This window comes from Clarias gariepinus, chromosome 15, assembly GCF_024256425.1.
Source record: "Clarias gariepinus isolate MV-2021 ecotype Netherlands chromosome 15, CGAR_prim_01v2, whole genome shotgun sequence".
In the NCBI taxonomy this organism is placed as follows: Eukaryota; Metazoa; Chordata; class Actinopteri; order Siluriformes; family Clariidae; genus Clarias; species Clarias gariepinus.
In genome coordinates, this window is record NC_071114.1 from 16,882,668 (window position 1) to 16,906,091 (window position 23,424).

At 39.8% G+C, this 23,424-nt stretch overlaps 1 protein-coding gene across 15 annotated transcripts in view; it reads left to right on the forward strand.

Annotated features, from left to right (window-relative positions):
• The window catches only part of ptprsa (protein tyrosine phosphatase receptor type Sa), a 266,166-nt gene that overhangs the window by 188,592 nt on the left and 54,150 nt on the right, over nucleotides 1–23,424 (forward strand). For 8 of the 15 annotated variants that reach the window (XM_053513183.1, XM_053513182.1, XM_053513193.1 and 5 more), the window contains 8 exons: nucleotides 7,930–8,250; nucleotides 10,137–10,330; nucleotides 11,957–11,983; nucleotides 14,297–14,414; nucleotides 19,612–20,205; nucleotides 21,114–21,208; nucleotides 21,656–21,909; nucleotides 22,497–22,584. In XM_053513183.1, the coding sequence (XP_053369158.1) occupies nucleotides 7,930–8,250; nucleotides 10,137–10,330; nucleotides 11,957–11,983; nucleotides 14,297–14,414; nucleotides 19,612–20,205; nucleotides 21,114–21,208; nucleotides 21,656–21,909; nucleotides 22,497–22,584 (1,691 nt within the window). The remainder of the gene's footprint in view (nucleotides 1–7,929; nucleotides 8,251–10,136; nucleotides 10,331–11,956; nucleotides 11,984–14,296; nucleotides 14,415–19,611; nucleotides 20,206–21,113; nucleotides 21,209–21,655; nucleotides 21,910–22,496; nucleotides 22,585–23,424) is intronic. The other 7 variants (XM_053513190.1, XM_053513195.1, XM_053513192.1 and 4 more) reach the window with 2 other exon arrangements.

Genomic DNA, 23,424 nt, shown 5'->3' on the forward strand with positions numbered 1-23,424 from the left:
CAATCAATGTCCGTGCACGCGTGTACCGTTAACTACAACACTGTGACCACGTGTCTGTGCGTGAAGCACATTTTATTTTTTGTCTGCATGCGTGTATGTACAGCGCATGTGTAAAGCAAAAGCAAGTCTCATTAAAAAGGTTACTTTACAGCAGTGATTCCGTTAGTGTGTCTCTCAATCGAGTTTAATTAGAAAGATTTTTTGTTTATAAGTTGTGTGCACGCGCATGAGTGAAAATAGTGGAGGAAAGGTAACTGTGTGAGGCAAGAAGGGAAAAGGGGAGGGGTTTCTTACTTTAGCTTCACACACACACAGAACGCCTGCGTGCGCAAACGGAAACACTTATCTGTAGGATTTATTTATTTTTAAAGGTAAAGTGCAGGTTAAATAGTTTTATTTTTACTTTATATTTTGTGTTAATTATTTTTATGTATTTATTTTTTGGGGCTATAACTTGAGTGTCCATTAATTCTTATGGGACAATTCTATTTGGTTTATGAGTGTTTTGAAATAACACCCGCTTCCGGAATAAATTATGCGCGTAATCCAAGGTTTCACTGCACTATAGTAAGGAAAAAATACTATGAAATAAATAAAGAATTTAAAAGTTGTAAAACTTGTGCCACTAATGTAATATAATACAATATAATATAAAATAATAAAATGTAATATAATATGATATAATAATATGATTGCACAAGCCTAGTTTTAGTTTTTTTTTGTTTTTTTTAACAATGTGAAAGTAAAGATTCGTAAACCCTGATAGGTATTCAGGTTAATTTAGTTTAATGGATTCTTGTGTCTTTTTGCAAGGGTGTTGCCACTGGCTGTTGCTCCACTGTTTTTTTTTTTTGTTTGTTTGTTTGTTTGTTAGTTTTTTCCTGTTATTTCTCTGCTGCTATTTGTATTTTTCAGTTTTCATAAATGTGAAAGCAACAAATCAATATGGTCACCTGTTCTCTCCCCACTTCTTTTCATTCAACAACGGCTAGTGCACCTTTTTTTTGTTTGCCACCAAAATGCACAAAATGTCATTGACTCCAGTGTGTGGCATGGCTTTCCACTGCGTCTGCTACCTCTTACTGAGTTGGACTGAAGGCCTCGCTGTTGGCAGTCATCGAAGCCCTGCTGCTAGGCGGCGTGCATGTCGGGAAGACCAGTAAATTATTCAAAACCTACAGCTAAAAATACGCACTCGATTCCTTGCTTCATAAGCCAGTCTCTCATGTGGTGTTTGGATCATCGATATATATACTGACTAGATGTCGCCTCTGACACTGCTGTCCATAGGAACGATGCGTCAGCGCGGCCGCCATCTTGTGTCGGGGGAAGCCGCGTCTACTCTGCATTAGTTAACTTCGGCAGAAAACTATCAACGATTTAAATCACCTTCATTTGCTTAATTTTAAACCAATTTTCAAGCCATTTGGTTTATTATAAATGTCAGAGATATATTTATGATAGAACATAGATTAATTAATTATTTTACTTATATCACATATTTATGATAGAACATAGATTAATTAATTATTTTACTTATATCATATACTGTAATTATGTAATTATAAATCTGTTCTATCATAAATATGTAATATATCATATACAATACTTAGACACACCTATATAATTAATTAATTTGTTCTACAATGCACAAAACAATTTCAAGGATGCTGATAAAAATATAAATAATATAAAATAAAGTATTTATAAAATATAAATAAATAGATAAATAATAGAGCAAAATTTAAATTAATAAGGACATGGGTTAAACAAACAAAGTGGGAAAAAAATGGACTTCCTGACCAACAGACCTCAGAATGTTAGGATGGGGAACTTAGCATCTGCATCTAGGCAGAAATTAAATCATCATAAAGTCTCACTTTTTTTTTATTATTATTATTTTTTTTTTTGTTCTAACTGACAGACATGTATTTATGATCGAGTCCAGGGAAAATTGAAGCTTTTGATATTATTCTACTTCAAAACTAGGTGTAAGTTTATTATTCTTCCACTTCAGTAAACTTAAAATTAACTATTGTTACAAAAATGGCTTCAATGGTGTGATATCCATACTTTAAAATACATGTTAGTTAAAACATTTGATCTGTACTGGCTTATTTTGTACATCAGCAAGCCTCCAATACAATGACCCAGCGTAAAATGGTTATATAACACAAAAGCAAACATAACGTGCGTACGTAGTGTGAAAACATCTTCCAGTATTAACAACAGCTTATTAAACGATTGGGCTACTGTATATAACACAAGTCCGGCATCTTCAGAGTTGATCTGAATGCCGGGAAACTTTGGCACTTCCTTAAGATCCCGACCCAAGATGGCGGCGATGTTGACGTATGCTTAGAGGCCCAAGGCGACATCTAGTCAGTATATATATCTATGGTTTGGATGGCCAAAATTATTAACCAAGTTAGCCAAAATCTGAAACAAAATGAAGGCAGCAAAGGAAAGCCATGGCAGCAGTGTGTAAAACATTTTCTCTTTCCACCAGTGGTGTATGCGGGTGTGTCTGCGGGTGTGTGTGTGTGTGGTGAAGCACAAAGCCACAGCAAATACTGTATACTACGTTAAAGCTTGAACATTAAAGAAAACACATGTTGCATGCAGCCATTCTCCTTGCCTGATGGGGGTGCTATAGGGATCCTGTTAGCAAATCCCTTGCCTAAATACTGGCCAAGCCAGGCATGACTAACCTGTGTATGTCCACCTTCCCCATCTCAATATGTGTCTGTGCTGTGGTGTTTTCTGTCTGTTATGTTGATTGGTTTGTTTGTTATTGTTTTTTGTTTTCCTGTTATCTTAACATATCTTCATCACAACATATATCTGTGATGTATGCGTATATATTTATAAGTTTCATATATTTTTTTCCTGCTAAAATGAAATCAAAGCCTCCATTTGTTTGCCTCGATATCACTTGGGTTTTCTTTTTTTTTCTGTGTCAGTAAAAAAGACTTTGGAGAGTTTTTAGTTTCCTTTTTTTTGTTGTTGTTGTTATTCCAGTGTATGTTTTTTTTATGAGACACATATGGTTCACTTCACAAGAGAAGACAGCTGTCAGTGAGTTCCTTTGCCCACAACTGGATTTTCTTTTCCCTTTTTGCCACAAGAGTCAGCACCCTCTGCCCCCTCCAACTTCCCCAGCAGCACAGCATGTAGCATTCTCAAAGAAAATCCATTAAACTAAAGGTGAGAGTAAGTATCTCTGGGGGACAGTTTTAGCCTTCTGCTTGGGACTGTGGTGCTCTGGAGGCCTCCGCTCTGGCCTGTGATGCCTTTCATGCCCTTGCAGATGGACATTTTGGCTCTGAGAGAGCCCTAGCTCAAGCAGAAAACCACAGTAAAAGATGGAGTCACTGTGAGAGAGGTCAGAAAGGTGACAGTCGAACAGTCAGTCCTGTACAAAATACCCAAAACACACAAACAAATCTTTCTAGTGTGAGTTCCTCAGAGGTAAGTGCTCGCTGTTTAGAAGAAGTCCACTCTGCCACTGAACTTTATAATGGTTTTTTAATGTCAACATTAGCAATTGACCAGCCTAAACCTAGTTTATTTAGTGTAAAATCCAGTATTCATTGACACAAATCCCATCAAGATAAACTGAGTTGCTATCTTTCAAAGTTACAGTATATTTAATACAAAAAAAAAAAAAAAAAATTCTGTCCTGGTTGGACATCGAGCTAATTCCTGTTAGCCATACACAATCATGTTGTGAGAATGTGCAGTTATTGGCCTTGTACATTTCCACTACATAGTAGTTGTCTGGATGCGCACAAAAAAAACATGAAATGAAATTTTTTTTAAAACCTTTTAAGCTGCGTTCATTCAGTTTTAATTCTAAACCGTCATCTTGGATCGCCCAGCCTCTTTATTGTGTGATAGATGACCACTTCAGTTGTTGGACGTGCGACCTGTCTTCCATAATTCACTACGGTAACTCCACAAAGCTCGATAGCGAGAAACGCAAGCCTGAAGGAAAGCACTTCTCTCTCCACATGCTTCCGGTTGTCCCCATGTCACACGCATGGATGGAGTTCCTGCCGTTCTGGCATTTTTCCCACAGTTGTTCCGGTTAAAATTTAGATTGAATAGGCGAGTCCTGACAGAGGTCGCCTGCAGTCCTGTATACAACTCGAGACAAAGCGTTCCTGCTTCATTGCTAATGGAGTGAAGAGCCAGAGGAATAAAGAGTGATTGTCTTTCTTGAGCACACACTCTATGGACACAAAAAAAAACAAACTGCTGGCTGCAAAGAGATAATGCAGAGATAGAAGAGTCATCTTTTTTCCTTCTCATCCTTTCTCTCTTTCTTTCTTTGCTAGATATAGTTCCAATTACTTGAGTGCAGCACTGCAGCTGCTTTCATTACACACATACACACACAATGCATCAGGACATTCACCACACACTTCAGCGTAATGAAACGACACCTTGATTACTAGTACATGCTCCACACTAAACGGCCATTAAAGTTAAAGGTTCCTATTCATCCCTGCGCTCAGCTTGCAAACCTCATTTTAAGTCAAAGTGGCAGCGTGGATTTCTTCCTAAACCCAAAGGATCAGGGTCAATCTTGTCTATTGTGTATTTTCTTTTCTTTATGGTGCAGTGTACAGTTTAAAGACTATCACGTTGGAATACAGTGTGTATATGGAGGCCATCGTTATAGGCTGCTGTGAGTCTGCAGTAACAAAGTGAAGGACCCCCTGACAGGCAAAGAGTACTTTTTCACCCCCACACATCCCCAAAAGCATTCAGTTCAGATTATCATGAAAATAGTCTTGGATTATTATTATTCATTGCTACACACCTAAAGGGCTGATTGTGTCCTCTTAAAGACGGGGATGTGATGTTATTTCCGGGGGTTAGAGAGATAGACACTCCTGAGCCAGTCAGAAGGGCAGTCAGAACGTTGGCCTTCTGAAAGAAATGTTCAGACAGCAGCGTTCCCTTTAGACATGCTCATGGAGGGTCCACAAACTGAGATCCAGAGACTTTGCTCCTGATGGCGCTCCTGGTGCCTGGCTACAGTTTGGGTGATAGATACAGATAAATAGCAACAGACAAGAATCCTATTTCATGTCATTTCATTTTCGTTCAGCTATTGAGAATCATGCAGGCTAATAACAAAAGATTATATCACAAGGTTCCTAATACATAAACCATTGATGGTTAAAAACAAAAAAAATAATACTTAAGAATAATTGATGTTGATCATGATCCTACTCTGTCAATAATTAACAAAGACTATTTAGGTTTTTTTTTTAATTATTGGTTTGTATTGATTCTATAAGTATCATGACTTTTTTCTTTTTTTTTCAACTAGCCCAATGCGATTTTTTCCAGATTTTCGTACAATTCTAAAAAAAAAAAAAAAATCCAAATAATTTGCTGCTACCAAACAGGATGCTGTGCTGTGTAAATAGTTTAGAGCGCACCGCCTGCAGGATTATAGAGGAACTGCAATATTTTACAATCTCAAACGCATATAAACTTATAAATAAAACATATGCATTTAAAATTAAATAAAAAAAATATTTTGTCAGTGTGGTGATACTGTACATGAATTGTGCGGTTAAAGTGTGTTAGATAAACTTATTTTCTAGAAATATCTGAACTATAACATAAGGCATAGTAATATAATTTAAGTGCCACTAATATTACAAATGCCCACAAATTCACTTTTACCTTATACTTGTTTTTCACCTGATCATATCCATGAGCAAAACCAAGCTAGACATACAATAGCAAATAAACATAGGCTGAAAAGTATTTTTTAAAAGTTTTATAACCTTGACAGTTAAAGCAGCAGTGAAATTGGATTCTTTCTGGCAGATGATGGTTTTGGAGGATGTAGATATAGATGAGGGTGGGAATATGGACAGATGGAGGACAACAAAAAAAACTTCTCTCTCTCTCTCAGCCTTGTGGACCTTCAAACAAGTTTAAGCAGTGTAGAGAACTGTACAGTCCTAGCTAAAGCACCGGGACAATTCTCCCCCTCTGAGCACCACAAATCAAACCAAAGCTTAAATCTTTACATCTAAAGTCTGGACATGCCTCAGATACACCGCAAATCAATCCAGCTGTGGTCTCCTGTGCACTGATCCGACATTCGGCTGAAAGGTTTTGTAAAGAAGGGGAGAGTTGATACCCACCGGCTCAGGGAATATTGCTTCCTTGTAGTTGGGTGCTTGTGGTAAGAAAGTCTTTAAAAAAAAAAAAACGAAAGACAGAAAGAAAAAGAAAAAGTGTGTTTGATGGAAGCCAGGTACGTATGATGTAATGGAAAAAAGTGTTTGTGTTTTGCTTGGGATTTTTTTTTCTTTATGTTAAATTTAAATGCTTTTACTCTCAGTTTGAAGCATATCAGCTTTTCATGTATCTTATGAGTTGACATTTTGGATCCTAGTGTTTTTTTTTCACTCTTTTTTTTTTTTCTTTGTCATTTATTTTGCAGAGGAATTAATTTTAATTTTTCTGTAATCCCCCAGTCGCATTTAAATTAATTTAAGCTGTTTTTGCAAAAGGTGTTCTGTTTGAAATTCCAATCATGTTCTCTTGATTTGTTTTCTGCAAAATGCCCTTATCATATGTTTGTCCTTTGAGTTAAACACGTTCCTTCACAAACTGAAATAACTGTCGCTTTGATAATTAGCCAGGCTCCTTTTTCTGCAGTGCAGGAAAAGAAAGTGGCAGAAAGACCAGCACATGCAATGCAAACTAGACTTAGCATTTTACCCAACCAGTGCAGGTGAGCTTGCACTCTTAGTGATCACAGACTGTGTGCCTTTCTGATCCCTGAGTTATCATAAAGATTCAGTAAAAAATACCAAATAATAATATAATCTATTTGGTAACAAGGGATGCATCTATACCAAGACTGGTATCAGGTATCAGCATTAATTTAAAATGCTTTGATACCGTTCTTTGATCTTACATGCAGTTTATCAGTTTTTAATAACAAGCTATTCTGAAGCAATTAAACTAAATTTAATTAAAATAAAACAATTTGAGCACCGGGTGGCATTTTTTCTAAACTGGTCCAAAAGCGTTGTTTAGTGTGTATCCACTCTAATAATAATAAAAAAAATCCATTAAAGTTCAGTATATGGAGTGATTTTTGTACTTATTGTACCGATCAGACTAAAAACAATTGATCTAGGAGAGAAGGCTCCAAGTAATATGTCACGTGTACCAAACAGATTCTCATAATTCGAAAACGGTGCATTTTGCAATGAATTTGAGATTGTTGTATTACACTCGGGAGACCAAGCTGAACATTATGATACTGTAGGTTTCATGGGGACACGAAATCAAGGGCGATAGTCCTTAATGGGAAGAATAGGAATTTTGAAGAAAAAAAACATCAGTCAGCTTCCTCTTTCCCAGCGGGAGGAGGGGCTTGGGACGCAGCGCAGTGCCTCAGCCAGTATTACCCGCATACTGAGCTCATCCCTACTAATGAGTCTATTAGGCTAAGTGCATAAACTGAGCTCAATAAAATGTTTTGTGATGGGTCTTATTAAGTGTTGATGCATCCCTAGCAATTTAAAGTATGATATGCAAGATAGTCCCTATCAGCCATGTCTGCTACTCAGCACCAAAGCTGTTAGGTTGTAAATATTTCAGGTCCAGCCATAGTCCGGTAGTCTAGCCAACCTTTTAAAACAAGCCTGGAATCATATTTCATTGTTATGCATGTCACATTACATTCCTCTTCTGTTCCCATTTGAATTTGCCCTTTGAATCAGTTAATCTTTCTTCTTTTTTGCCTTATGTTTGGTACTGTCGTGGCTTGTTTTTTCAGTTTGGTTAGTTCCCTTTTATCATTTTCTTTTTCTCTTTCCCATCTTTTCGTTTTTTGTTTCCCCTCCCTTCCTCCTCCCCCTCCCCTCCCTGCCTGCGCAGAGCCATCCGCCCCCCCTCAGGAGGTTAAATGCTCCAGCCCTAGCTCCACCTCTCTACTGGTAAGTTGGCACCCCCCGCATTCTGAGAGCCAGAATGGCCCGCTGGTCGGGTACATAGTGCGCTATGCAGTGGCGGGGGGCGGAGCTGGGGTGGGAGTCGGAGCTGAGACCACAGACGAGCTGCAGGCCCCAGCCACGTCCACTGAGATAACGCTGCAGCGACTGGAGAAGTGGACATCATACCGTGTGAGCGTGGCTGCAGCCACCGCTGTGGGCCCGGGCCCGGAGAGTGTAGTACTCACATGCCGCACTGATGAGGATGGTACGAACCCTGCATGCACATAGTATATAGTTGCCCTATTTAATCCGTATTCGCAGTAATAAAGTCTAATTAGTGCCAGTTTAAATTCCCACAAACTACAGCACTACATAACAGCAGGCTGTAACGGCTCTTCTCAAGTCATTCAGTGGAACAGCGGGTTCCAAACAAAAATTCTACTTTTACCAAACCTTTTTTCGTATTACTCTCTTTTTCTTGGAGTCGCTGAGGCAGACAGGCAACTTATGAGCTCTGAAATGATTTTCAGCCAGCTGCCGGTTGTAAGAAATTGTGCCCGACATCCCTGGTGACAGTAGTGCTCCAGGCTGAGTGACAGCTGGAGTTCAGGGGACAAGCTGCTAATCAATACAGAATGCCCAGCAGTTCCCCGCCCTGCCTGGCATACACACACACTCTCAATGATGGATGTGAGCGTGTGTGTGTGTTGGGGAGGCTGAACTGGGGTTCCCAGCATGAATAGAGCAATTGAGGCAGGTCAGATAGGGAGTGCTGGATCATCTAGGGGTCCTTTAACTCTGCTTTGCAACAAAGGAAATTCCAGCATCATAGAGTGAGATGTTTTTTTTTTTTTAGAATAAATACAGGTATTTGAAACAATTCGCTAAACAGTAAGGGACAGCATAGCCGAAAGATCGTATCACAATACAAGATACTGTATATATTGTGATACGAACAATGGGAATAACCATTTTTTATGAAAAGCTGTGGTATTAATGATATTTTTAAGTAATGCTTACAAAAACATCTATTTTAAAATAAGAGAAAAGGAGGAAGGGATTAAAGAAGATATTATAAAACAGAATTAGTTATATTTTACTGTAAGTAACACAATTATATTGTTGTTGATCCCCCCCAATAACATTATATTATACAATTTCATCATTACCACAGATACACTTCCGTCTTACCTCGTCTCCTTCCCCTAAAGTAAATTTAAAACGAGTGTTTTATTGACAGCGCCGAGAACCTTTCCGCTCATGAGAGTGATACACAATAAAGGCGCCATTTAAACGGCAAGGCTTCATATAAACAGATTTTTCATTAGCTCCCTGAATCTGAGGCTGCAGGGCGACAGGAGGCAGACAGTAGATTGTTCATCGGGGAGCAGAGAACAGCGATAAAGCAAGAGCAGCTTGAGTATGAGTAAAGGCAAGAGATTTGATTTCAAAATCCCTTAAGTCCGTAAGTGCATTTGAGACTTGTTTCACCTAATCGGATGGTAGTTGAGCTGAAGGCAGCATAAAAGCGTTTTTGCAGGACGGTGGTGTCAGTAGCCGGATGACTCTATCATAATAACAGCTGTCATTATACCCCCCTCCCCCTCCAAAAAAAACCCACAAACAATAAAACTCTCAATTGATCTGTTTTTGTCTCTGCCTTGAGGCAGCTTCTCTGCATGTATAATTTTGCACATACATAAAATTACATACAGAATGTAATTAACAGGATTTTAAGATGAATATAGACAGTTTAATGGAATTTAACTCAAATAAATCTGAGCTTGTACTGTATATAAATTTTTTACTTAAATGCAACAAGATGTCTAACTCAAAATTAATATTTTAACCTGAATTCTAATGTAAATGTGACCTGGATTCTAACTTGAATCAAACCAGGATTCTAACTCAGAATAAACTAGAATTTGAATGCAAATTTAACATGGATTAAAAACAGTATTTAACCCATACTGTATATTACCTGGAGACCAACTAGAAACCAGGATATTAATCAGACTTCTAACTTGCATTTACCCAGAATTCTAACTAAAATTATAACGAGGATTCTAACTTAAATTCAAACTCAAACAGAAACAGGATTCTAAACTGAAATAAAACCAGAATTCTAATCCTGTTTGTTTCCCCGAATAGTCCCTGGTGCACCTCCTCGGCGGGTGGAGGTAGAGGTAATCAACTCAACCGCACTGAAGGTGATGTGGCGATCACTGTTGCCCGGGCGGCAACACGGCCAGATCCGCGGTTACCAGGTGCACTATGTGCGGGTGGAGAATGGTGAAGCACGAGGGCTTCCTCTCATCAAGGATGTAATGTTAGCTGACGCCCAGGTACACAGTCTTACCACTTTCCACACATACCTCACACTATTTACACACTTCTCATATACTCCCCACACATACTTTTTCACACTGTTCACATCCTCCTAAGACACCTCGTTCACTGCTCACATACGCGTCACACATTTATAGTGCTTAAACGTTTTGTTCTTGAAATGAAAAATTGTTGAAAGGTTTATAAAAAATACAAAGTAGTATATATTTCTTTTTCTTTCTTTCCCTCTTAAAAGTATTATCTTATAAGCACTGACGTATGGAGAAATCCTTGGTCAATCTTCTTTAAAATGTCTAAACTAATTCAACAGTCAAGCAAAATGCTTTTAAATATTTTAAGAAAATACACACATGACAAGTTTGTTACACAATAAACTGCATACGAGTACAAAAGTCTATGAACTGTACAAAAGAAAATAATTTTAAGTCACAAAATAAATCAGTTATGTTTTAGGGCATCATTCTGGCTAAAAATAAAAGCTGCAAGTCTAAAATGTTGTTTAAATACCTTAAAACCTTGTCTTTGTTGGACAAAAGCATGTTGCAGTTGAAGCTTTATCCTGAAGTTTTACAGGGGTTTGTATAACTGCACCAGCATCAGACTGGAAGGAGATGTGGCCTTAAATTTAAAAGCTTTATAAAGTTATGATTAAGTTGATTATGTTTAATTAATACCATGTCCCCAGATCTTTGAGGAGAGCATATGTTTGGAATTTGGTTATGGTTACATTTAGACATGTCAGTTCCTGTTGTCATATGTAAAAAAAAAAAAAAAAAAAAAAAAAGCAAATGATCTTTTTATCTTACCAAAAAGCTGCAAAGTGATTAAAAACTTAAACATACAGCTTAACGTCCTTCCCTAAATGTTTTGTCTTGATAAATTCAGTTTGTTAGGATTCAATTATCTAAAGCATTTGCCACACATGCTTCGCAGTGGTTGCTATGGGAACAAAAAGTTATTAGAATTTTGGATTACAGCCAGTAGTAGTGCTGCTGTTAACAGATTCATCTTCTGACCAGCCAGATTGGTATTACTGAGCCAAAACAATGTCCTTTAACAATTATTGTTTCCACAAGCTTACTGTAAAAAGCCAATGTCATTTCATTTAATTTCCATCTTAGCTGATCAAAAAGAAGAGAGATTTAATTTTCACTCATAAATGATTCCTGGAGAATTTCTATATCTGAGAGCACCACTAACACACTTCCCCACTTTACCCCACTGTCACTTTAAAGGGAGCCTTTGAGAAAGTTCTCTCTAAAATCCAAGCCTGTGTTAATGGAAGTGAAACTCTATAAGTGACTATAAATTAATACATGCTTGAAAGAGACTTGCAGATGGGAAAATCCATTCGCCGGAGTACACACAGAATGGACAGGCAGAGTGCAGAATCCTTGAACAGAGGAAATTATTGGCTGCTGTTATCTGTGAACTTTTTCCCCCTCTCTCTCTTTACGCCCCGACCTACTTTTCAAGCGTGCTTCAGAGTGCTCTCCGCTTCAGTGCCGCTCTCTTCCTCTCTGTTCATGCCTCTCACTTTCTTTCTCTCTCTCCCTGTGTGTCTCCTTTTCGCTTTCTTGAAATTGCTTTCCCATGCGTTCTCCTCTTGGTGGGGGAATCAGTGGGAAAAGGACGATACAGCTGAATACGTGAGTACAGATAGAGACACGGAGCATTCTGCGCGGTCGCGGTGCTCGTGGTGTTGCATCACTCCCAGCCGAGGGTCACTCTCAGCCGATATAGAATTTGATCCGGTTTGATCTGAGAGCAGTGCGTCAAGCAGCAGTGTCAGTCTCAACACACCAGAGATGATGCACAGAGAGGGTGATGCAACATCAAGAGCTCATTAATGTCTGTGTGTGTGTGTGTGTGGTGTTTTGCCGTGCAGTGTGTAAATAAGAATATTGTGTCACATTGAGCTCAAGAGAGATAAACAATAATCTCTTGACCCACTAGTAGATTCCTTTTTTTGGTTTGTGTGTGTGTGTGTTTGTGCTTCTGGATGCAGCAGTAACCCATCACTCACACATTTGCATGATTTATGTGCGTTGTTTGTTCCAGCCTGTAGTCGGACCCGCACTTGGCTGTCTTTCTGTTTTCTCCACATGGGCCCAGCGTTCATTTCTCCCCTCTTTTTGTCCGTGTAGATAGAACGCTGTGATTTTTACAGCAACTTATTAAGAAAGTTCACTACTCTTTATTATATAAATACTTTATGGTCTTTTTTATTTTTTTTTTATTGATAAGGCATGCTATTTATTTCAGTACATCTACCCAGTACATATTTCTTAATACTTATTAATTACAGATCTCTGTTAGTATTAGCATTAAAATTAGTGTTAGTGCTATCAGTGGCACCAAAAGATAAGGTTCTAGGACCACTGATCAGGAAGTCCATAATTCCGAGCAATGATGTCGCCGCGCTGCCACTGTTGGACTCTTGAGCAAGGTCCTTCACCCCCAAGTGCTTAGATACAATTTGGCGTCGAGCTGGCAAAACAACAGATATTTCGCCAGGGTGGGGGTGTATCCATCGCCCGATGTGCCAGGTGGCACATACTGTAGTCTGACCCCTTTTTCTCTCTCAGGGGCATCAACAAACATTTTTAGTTTTGTTTATATTGTTTTGGTGTGTTGCTAGCAAGGATCCTGTCATACTGAATTTTACGTCTCGGGTATCTCGCTCGTTTATATTTACATTTATAGGCATATAGCAGATGCTCAAATCCAGAGCAGCTTACCAAAGTGCTTTTTCCTTAGGTTACTAACTAGAAGTACCATCACGCAAACACTATTGGGAACGATTTTTACTCTTATTGGCGGTTGTGGGGGTGAGAAACTGACTATCTAGAACAAGTTGATTCCCCCACCTAGGAGCCAGAACAGAAAATAATCTCGAAGCCTCAATTTCTTCCTCAATCCCTGAGAGATGCTGTTAAAACATCTTTAATAAAGATTGTGATGACGGCCGTACTGGATGTGCAGAGCAGCATCAGTAAGGGGTTTTAAATTGCACCATGAGTCACAGGCAGATTTCGGACCCTGGTTAATGGAAGTGTGCGAATCACAGTGCTCAGTGCTCACAGAAGTGAACGCTTATTTTACTCTTCCATGTAGTAGTATAACTAAAAAGGAGACAAGTCAATATTCTCTTGATATTCTGCCTCTAAAGCTAGAAGACAAACAGCATCCTCAGTGCTGGAGTTCAGGCGCTGATGACTTTTGGCATTGCTACTATGAATAAATGTAATCTTAAGAGCAGTGCAGGCTAGTTAATTGACAATGTTACGCAGTTTACAAATGATGTGAGCACGAAACGCATTTGAGTATGACTTTTTCTGTTTAAAAAAAAAAGGTAGTATGCGTACAGACTTACAGCCATCAAATTCTAAAGTATTTAAAGACAGGAATTTGAAAAAAAAAAAAAAAAAACATATTATAGACTGTTTTAGACCTTTGCCTCAGTGACACTTCATGAAATTAATGCCCCACCCAAAGTTTGTGTGACAGATTAACAGCCGGTCAACAACAATTCCTTACTCAGGCCAGCTATTTACTTAGGCTTCTCCTGGATTACTTCCCCTCTGCTCATTTTCTAGAAGATTTGAAAGAATAAGACAAGCTGAGGACTCGTGGTGCCTCAAGAAACTTGTACGTTTTCCGTAAGGAATCACAAAGTCAAGGTCTAGCCAGGTTTTTTAAATGTTCCCCTATTAAATATTACTGTTATTTACCAAATGAAACAGGGTTTTAATTGTGTAAGGCCAAAACGAAAAAATAAAAACAAAAAAACGTACAAACGTAAGAGTGGGCGAAATGAAAGCTGTGGCAGCACATACGGTGTTCCCTGCAGACTTCCCGTCTGAAGTGTAGCTGTTTTCTTTTCTTTTGTTTTGTTTTTTATGACTTATACCCAAAGCACCCACATGCTCCTTCTCCTATATTTTATGTTTTTGCTGCAGGAGATGGTGATCAGGGGGCTGCAGCCGGACACCACCTACTCCATCACAGTGGCAGCCTACACCACCAAAGGTGATGGAGCACGCAGCAAACCCAAACTAGTGGTGACCAAGGGAGCAGGTGAGTGCTAATGCAGTCATCATCACCACACACATACATACACACACACACACAGAGAAGAGAGAGAGCCCAACACACTGCCTGCTGCCACATCCAGCAGCCAAATGAACCCTGGGGAAAAATAAGAAACATGAACAGAATACATAACGTGCCGGAGCATGGGAAGACAGCAGTAATAACACGAGTTGTGTGATGTAGGTATTATCTGTGCTGTGCGAACTGCTGATTACGCCCGCGAGGTTTTCTTATTACAGATAAAGGAAGAGGGTGAAAAAAGTGCAATATAGGTTATTGCAGTTGTTTGTTGGTGGGTAGTTTAAGGGTTTCAGATGTGGAGCCAGCCTGGGAAACGTCATGGGTTTGATGTGTTCAATCCTGAATCAGTTGTAAGGCTGATTTAGTAACTGAATAACAAAAAGCATTACATCAAATAAGACTCTGCAGTGTGATTGAATGCATCTCTGCATAGGATGTATGACGGACAGAGAGGCCACACCTCCTTCACTGCTGCGGACACGTACACGGGACATGCTTTTTTCACTGTGGGCACAGAGGTCATGCCTTTCTTTTAACTCGAACTGATATCCAGCTCAGCCCGAACTGCTTTCCCGGAGATGACAGTACTACAAGCCACTCCTTCTTTTGTTAGTACTGACAACGTTAACCACGCCACCTTTTATCTAACAATGAAACACACAGACAGACACTGAGGTCACAGAGCCATCACTAGGATTGACACACAGACAAAGGCCGTAGCTTCTTTTCACTGGAATTGACAGATGCAGGCCACATTTCCTATTTTTGGACTACCAAGAAGACAGGTATTAAAACATGCCCAGACTCTGCATCTCCTTTACTGCTGCAGTCTAGTAAACATTGATGACAGAGCCCGGCATGTTGGAGCCAGGGAATCTTCACACTGTCCATGTGTTTAGGGCCAAGAGCAGAAGGTCAGGACAGCATTGCAGGTCGCAGGTTAGAGGTGACTCTGGAACACACACTGGCTGTGACATGTTTTTTTTGCCAGTGAGCCTTTTAGGTGCGAGTGTGGCAGGTACGCATATCGCAAGTGTCAGTGCGTGACAGCGCCACTGCAGCTGCCCGTCAACCTCATCTCTCTCACACACACACGCAGGCTCCCAGAAAAGGCTGCTTGTCGTCCCATATTCCTCCTTCTTTTTTTATTTCTGAGAGTGTAGAGGAAGAGCTTAAACAAAATAAATAAATATATGAAGCGAAAAAGAGTGGAAGCGGGAAACGAACTTGGCCCTTCTCGGGGAATGAGCATCACAGACTTTCATGTGACAGCAGGACAGGGGGGCTCGGCCAATAGGCACTCAGCGGAGGCACTCCAGGCACTTTCATGCTTCATATCGAGGGTATTGTGCGGTCAGACAACTTAAGCCCGCGCCTCGCTTTTAAATGCTTGTGGACTCTTCACGCCCTCCACCTTTAGCCGCCCATCTGCCAATCAGAGATAGACTTCAGGGCTAGAGCTGCATGCTAATCCAACTAGGGGCCGAGCCAGGCCCTTTGTATAGCAGCATCTCAGACTTGCACTAAAAATGGATTAGTCTAAGGGGTCACAGACTGATAAAAATGTGTGCTGTGTGTCAGGACATATAAGATTCAATGCTAAAACTGATTTTTTTTACTCCAGGATATAAAAGATTTAAAAGTCATAAATGTAAAACTTTAATAGTATTTTAAGAGCAGCCCACGTCCCTATTAGAGCGTGCATGAAAAAGCGTAAAGTAGGGGATGGAAATATAACAGTAAACTATAAAAATTTTCTCTTGTTTAACTCTAAGACTGTGATTTATTTGTACGTTCATATGCCTTTTGTTCATTGGGATAAATTTCAAGCTGCTAAAATATGTTTTTGACTTTATTCTTGCATAGAAAAAGATCTGTCTGATATAAAGCCATGAAACTCATCCATATTACATTTAAAAATATTTGCTGCTTTGAAATGCTTTAGTTTCTTCAGCTCATATATGATGTATTGACATGGATCGGCTAGGAAAACTGACTTGAAAATTGAGAAAACTGACCTGTCTGGGTTTATTAAGTTTCCCAGGACTTTTTCTTGTCATGTCCCTGATCCTGCCACACATACTGCCATGCTTTTAAAAAAAATAGATGATTGTGAAATCACAGAGGAGCTTTTGCAATATAAAGATTAGAGTAGTTTGCAGCACCTTCATCTCACAGCAAATGTCCCAGTATTGATCTTTTTGATGCTGCACGTTGTCCAAGAGGAAAGACATGACTCTGATTGATTTGAATGCTGTTATTGAACAGAAAGCCTCTTGTGGTTGATTTGAGCCCCATCTAATACTACAAACGCCAAAAACATTGGCCTAGCTATATTTATTTTTTAAACATTTATATATGACAGCAGCCTATGGTCACGGATTTAAGAAAAAGTCCATCCTGAAGCACAATTAATATGTTCAGGTTTGAATTTTTATGGTTTGCCTGGAAATTATGGTGGTAATTTGGTGGAAAACATTTGGTGGAAAACATTATTTCTGCAGTTTAGGTTTCACAAACAAAAAAGCATGAACGTCTTAAAAAATTTTTAATGCAGTACAGGACATTGTTGCAAATGCTGTACTTGAAGCTTTGGAATGTAGTGCACATATAGAACGCAGTTGAATTCAGCAGCTATTTAGCAACCTACGATATGACAAGTATGGTGGTGCTAAAGCCAGTTTTCACAAGAATGCAAAAAAAAATTCTGTTTGATCAGATCATTTGATCCGCAAGGACAGTTTTCTGACTATTCTTGGGACTAGCACTTTTTTCAGGGGCTTGGTTGTATGGGGTATAACTTTAGGACCCAACCAGGCGGTGTCAGGGCTCGAACCCCCGACTCTCCGGCCAACGACCCAGCACCTTAACCGTCTGAGCCACCTGTAGTGAGCTTGACAGACTAAATGATTAAAATCGCTCTCTTTAGGTAAAAAGGAATCCCACTTGCAACCCTATCGACAGGTTACTCAATGGTATTGTGGGAAAATGGAATGTAGGAAATCGTAAAGCAAAGCAAAAATACACCAACATTTCAATGAAATGAGGCAGAAAACCCCTAAATATCATTACAAAATAAATCATAGATGCCACAGAAGATCTTTTTAATCATAAAGATTAATTTGCAGACTGTTCATCGTATTTTTTTTCTTGTAGAAAAGAAGTGTCCGTATTTTCATTGTTTTTAAAATGTGATTAATGTTTGCCTACAGCAAGTATCTGGAATTAATATAGTACAGAAAGAAACTGACACAACAACTTCTGAAGCCTAGGCTAACTCACTGTGAAGCTTAGAATTAATTTCTCATCATCAAAGGGATTTTTTTTTTTCTCCTTTCCTGATCGCTCCTCTGTCCTCCTCCCGGCTCCACTGGAAATGAGAAGGGCAGTTAGGGAGCTGGAAATTAGAGCACAAGAGAGGGAGGAAATGAAAGTGAAACCCAATCCATTCTCAATCAGCGGCTGTGTGTCAACAGCAGCCGTTAATGCAGGACGTGATGGGAAACGTGCCTGGGGCCGTGGAGTGAGGGATTGAGAGAGGTGTGTGTTGGCTGGCACACTGGGCTGAAGTGGAGTTGCCGTTTACCTCCTCAATCATGGAGACACTGACCCCCGCCATCCTCGGCTTGCACCATATTGCACCATGTCCCTCATATCACCTTCATCCCTCCCTTTTCTATCTCACACTTCTGAGCTGATTCGTTTTCTTTCATTCATTCGTCCATCTGTTGGAATAGTTTACATCAGTGGATTAAGTCTTTATTTAGAAGCTTCTTTAAAAATGTAAGCATTTTTTCCTATTTTAAATATTTTTATTGATTGGGCTAATTGAAAAATTATTACTTTAATAGAAAGTATGACTATTGAAAGGTGCATGTTAGAAGCCTGACACAAGTGTCTCTGGTCAGTGTGTGTTTTATTAGGGACAATACAAAAAGCTTAATTAATATCTAAAGCTAAGATCAAAGCAGTAATAAACACCGAAATCCAAAACTGTGAAATAAAACATAGGACAAAGCTTGAACTATACAATAAAACAGAAACAAGAAGGTTTAAATAACCAGACAAATCAAGAACCAGCCGCAGAACAGGTGTATGCAATCAGACAACAGTATAACCAGTAACATGACAGGTGCAGAGACAGGACTAGAACAGAAACAAAGGCTCATGGCAAATGTAAACTAGAAATATGAACAGCACTGACATGCAGAAGAGGAATTTATCATGAATTTATCATAAATTTTTTTGATGCACCTTGTGCTCCAAATTAAAAAAGATTTATATTTTGCCTTACTAAAAAACGAACCTTACTGCAAAACCACATCACGATTAACAATTTTAAATTATGAAAAAAAAAATTATTCTTGAAATGAGAGGAAACGTACAAATCCAAACTCAATACAGCTATTAGAAATTGAAACTTAAGATGCATAAAGGTTGTTATATAACATTTGTTGTACCATCAATCACAACATGTCATGTGACATGGTAAGGTTGCTGTCTCTCATGTCCAGGCTCTCCGGTTTCTGTCTGTTCAGAGTTTCGCATGTCCATCTTGGTCTGTTGTTTAAGACTTAATTGTTTGTCACATGTACCTTACAGCACAGTGGTGTTTCCACATATCCTAGTGTAAAGCTGGGGACACAGCATAGGCTTAGCCAGGATTCAGTGCCCTTGGAGCAGATGAGGTTAAGGGCCTTGGTTAAGGACTCATTATCATCTTGGTGGTGCTGGGGGCTTGATCCCCTGACCTTCCGATCAGTAACCTTCGAGTCTCCGTTCTGTTCTTGGATTCATTCAGAATCAGTGCATTAAAACTGTCCGTCTGGCTCTGTGTTGGTTTTATATTTACACAGCGCATAATAGTGCTTTCTTTATCAGTTAGAAATAAACAAGTTTGTGTTCAGCACTTCCTAAAGCACAAGCACTAGCATACACACATCTTGTCAATCAAGGCCATGAAACGTATACAGCCATCAAATATGGCACTACTCATTAAAGCCTTTTGTCATACTCAATCCATCATGTTAATTATTGTTATGCGCAGGAAGAGAAAATGTGTAATTACAAATTATTGTTGCTATTCATTGTCATGCTGTTATTAATATGTAAATATATTACACTAATGTAAAATTTTTTTTTTTTTTTTTTTTTTTTTTAGTGCCAGGCCCTCCCTCCCTCTGGGTCCAGCAGGACTCAGAGAGCTCAGCTGTGGTACACTGGCTCCCTCCTGAGCTTCTTGCTCCTGGTGTGGAGCTTCTCGGTTATCGCCTCCAGTTTGGTCGTAAAGATGTCCCACCACTGGCGACACTGGAGTTCGCACCATACGAGCGTGAGTTCTCTGTATCCAGCATGCACCGGGGCGCCACCTACATCTTTAAGATTTCAGCCAAATCGCGTTCTGGTTTTGGTGAGGAGGCCAGACGGGAGCTCAGCCTCGAAGAAGAGGCGCCGCACGGCTACCCACACATCAGCAACGGCTCCAATGTCACCTGCTGCTCAGTGCACTTCTCCTGGCTGCCTCCGGTTCTGGCCGAGCGTAACGGCGCGATCACGGAGTACACGCTGGCCTACCAGGAAGCGGGCACTGCCAGCAAGCCCATGGAGCTGCATCTGCCAGCCACCGAGCACAGCTACACATTGAACAGCCTCAAACCAGACTCTGTTTATGACGTGAAAATCCGTGCACACACCAGCGTAGGTCCCGGGCCCTACAGCCCGACCGTCCAGTATCGCACAGTGGCCCTCACCACAGGTAGGGCTTGCTTTTCCATCTCTCTTTTCCTGGAAAACCTTTAAAAAAAAATCCAGACAGCACCCCCCGCACTGAAAATCCAAGCACCTACACCGTGATTCGATTATACTAACGCAGGGGGAACGCTCACCTCACTAACCCAAACCAAGGTAAAAGTCGAGTCAGTAAGTTAACAGTCAGTCAGTTTTGAAAGGGAGGAACGCCGAACTCGCGAGGTAAGTGCTGAAAGGTCAGACACGCTTCTCACAGTGCCAGAACACAAACACGCACCTTTATGTAGCCATGCCCCCTGAGGTGTTGCCAGGTAGGAGCTAAGAGGAGAGACGCAGCCCAGTTATAGGCAGTGTTGATGTAGATTTGAGTTCTTTAAGGTTTATTTTATTTAATTTTTTTGCGGGTTTCTTTTTTTATTTTATTTTTTATAAACATTTACCCACCCTTTCCCGTTCTATTATGGTTTTGTGGCATGGGAACCCAAGGCATGCTGTGATTTGGGCTGTCCACTTGTCCCTGTCTGACTCAGTATGACTGTGCCAATCCAGAGGGAACCCAAGAGGGGAGAAATTCTGCCTCGATTTTCTTAGCCACTCTGGGTTGGCAGTGTCCATCTGACCAGACTAGGTTGTGTGTCATCCTGTGCTCCATGGGTCTGTGTCCACCAGTTTGGAAGTGTCCTGCTCTGTTTGTCCTAACACTTTTGTTCACCTTCTTCACAGCGTTCACCTCACACCACTTCCTTACCAGCGACCCATTGGAAAAAAGAGGCTTCCAGTCTCTCTCTCTCTCTCTCTCTCTCTCTCTCTCTCTCACTATTTCTACTTCTTTGTTTTTCTCTTTATTATCCCGTCATTTTGACTAAAACAGCTGTTTCTCTCTTTTTTCATTCCCATCCACATTTGTGTGGCCAGATGTTCCTAAAAACTTCACAGTTAAGTTGGTCACCAAGACAACAGTGCTGCTGGCATGGAAGTTTTCTGACAGCCGCTTCCCATACCGCTGCATGGTGAGTGAGACTACACCAAATTTTCCAACAAAACAACACACACAAACACACACACTCTAAAATGTAATTATACAGTACTTTATATAGTTGTAGGGATTTAGAGCGAGTTTAAGATTGAAATTCATACATAGTGTTTTCATCGAAAAATACATTTCATTACTGCCTATTCAGTTACACATTGACAATCACACTCCGTCATTCACCACAAAAAGAAAAACTATGTTTGTTTTGTAGCAATGGAGTATTAAATTGAACACACTCTCACAACCAGCCTAAGATTCATTACAGGCTATTATATTGTTATCCATTTTTTGCTAAGTGCAACCTGAGGCTTTAACCATTATAAAGGCCATTCGGACACAGGATCAGCATGCACGAACACTCTTTTACTCAAGATGTTTCACTTTTGTCGATTAGTAAGTCGTCTTTGATTTCTTCTTGCCACAGATCGAATACAACCGCCAGAAAGTGGACATAGATGCCCGCATGACCAAAGCCCTCATCACCAACTTGAGAGCCAACAGCTCCTACGAGTTCCACATCACATGCCCGGACAGTGGCAACGGAGGCCCCAGACATTGGCTTGTAGCTCGCACCGCTCCCTCCATCCTCACTATCAAACCAGAGCTGGATGTAAGAAGAGAACCAGACAACACTGTCACCATCATCCTCCCTCAGCTTGACACCAGAGAAATAATCAAGTGAGCATGGTCCACATCTGTCTCATCGTGACTCAATGTCAGAAAAAGTGACAAGCGCGTTTTTCACCTACTGTACACTAAAGTTTGCTTAATAACGCAGCTAGCTAGCTAACTAAATCTACAAGGCTAATGCTGCATTCATTTAGAGCATTTAGAGATTACTTGGAGTAATAAGCTTCTCTGCTAACTTTTATGATGATGCATTTACCTTCTCAAAACTATGGGCTTTGGTTATGTACAACAGTTGGTATTGAGTGATGGATCTCTTACACAGAGAATGAGACGAGCTTGCCATCTTTAAAGCAAGATTCTGCCTTTGAGACAGGACTGCATCAATCTCAGGACTGTACAACTGCTACTCAAATAGTTTAACTTTGTAGCTTTTGTCTGACTGGAACTCTGATTGGATGCTGTTGTATTTTTGAGTGGCTTTATGCCAAGTTTCATCTTCATTATAACAGTAAAGTGTAATTGTGGTACAGAGCCAAATCTGTATGGGAGACGGTCATTTCTCCAGTTCCAAATAGCTTTTATTTGTGGTTTTATATTATTTATTTATGTGACATTTTTACCTGCTCTATTTACAGGTCCGTCTATGTGGTAGTGGTTCCACTAAAGAAAGGCAGAGGGCCGATAAGACACATCAAGAGCCCTGATGAAATGGATCTGGAGGAGGTAAACGGCAGCACATTTCTGATTACTATATGATTTATAAGTTAGTTTGCGTTTTTTTTTGTAAAATTTCTTTAAAATGGATGTTGTCACAAAGCAACTTTACAGAGATCAAAATCCTGGATAGAAATTTATAAACAAATTAGCCCTATCAGTTTGTCTCCAATGGAGGCTCCATCCATGTACTGTACCTATTACATGTCTCATTTTTCTCAATACAATTTTTAATAAGATTTATAAACAGTACTTAAAACAACTAACCATATAAAAACGTCTTAAATTTTACATCATTTAAATATTTAACAATTTTCAAAAAACACTTGGTCTTTTGTTGTGGTTGAGTCTCAGATGTCAGGTCATTACTTGTGCGCCAGCAGTATTTTAGGCACTGTGTCATTAGCATATATAGTGAATCAGTGATCAGCAATGGGAAAAAAATTGACTGAGGGTAAATTAATAAAAAGTTAAATCCGAAACATTTATGTTTCTAATGAAATTACACACTGAGAGTCACATACACACAGATGTACAGATCGAAAATCAGACTGAGTCGCAGAGATGCTGAGATCTTAGTGCAGAGCACTAATCTGTGATAAAACTACTTCTACTGCAAACTTTTGTAATTACACATTTAAAGTGATTAAAATATGCTTTTTAAACAGTTTGACAGCCATAGTCTTTTAAATTCACATCCTCGTCCAAACCACAAATGGGTTTCCAATTCAGCTGTGAAACATAGCCGAACGTCCTTGTTGCCTCGGGAGAGCTCAAGCTAAACCAAGCAGAGCGTTTCTGAAGTTTTCCCTCAGGCCACGTCCAGGAGAGAGCTGAATTACTCTACCT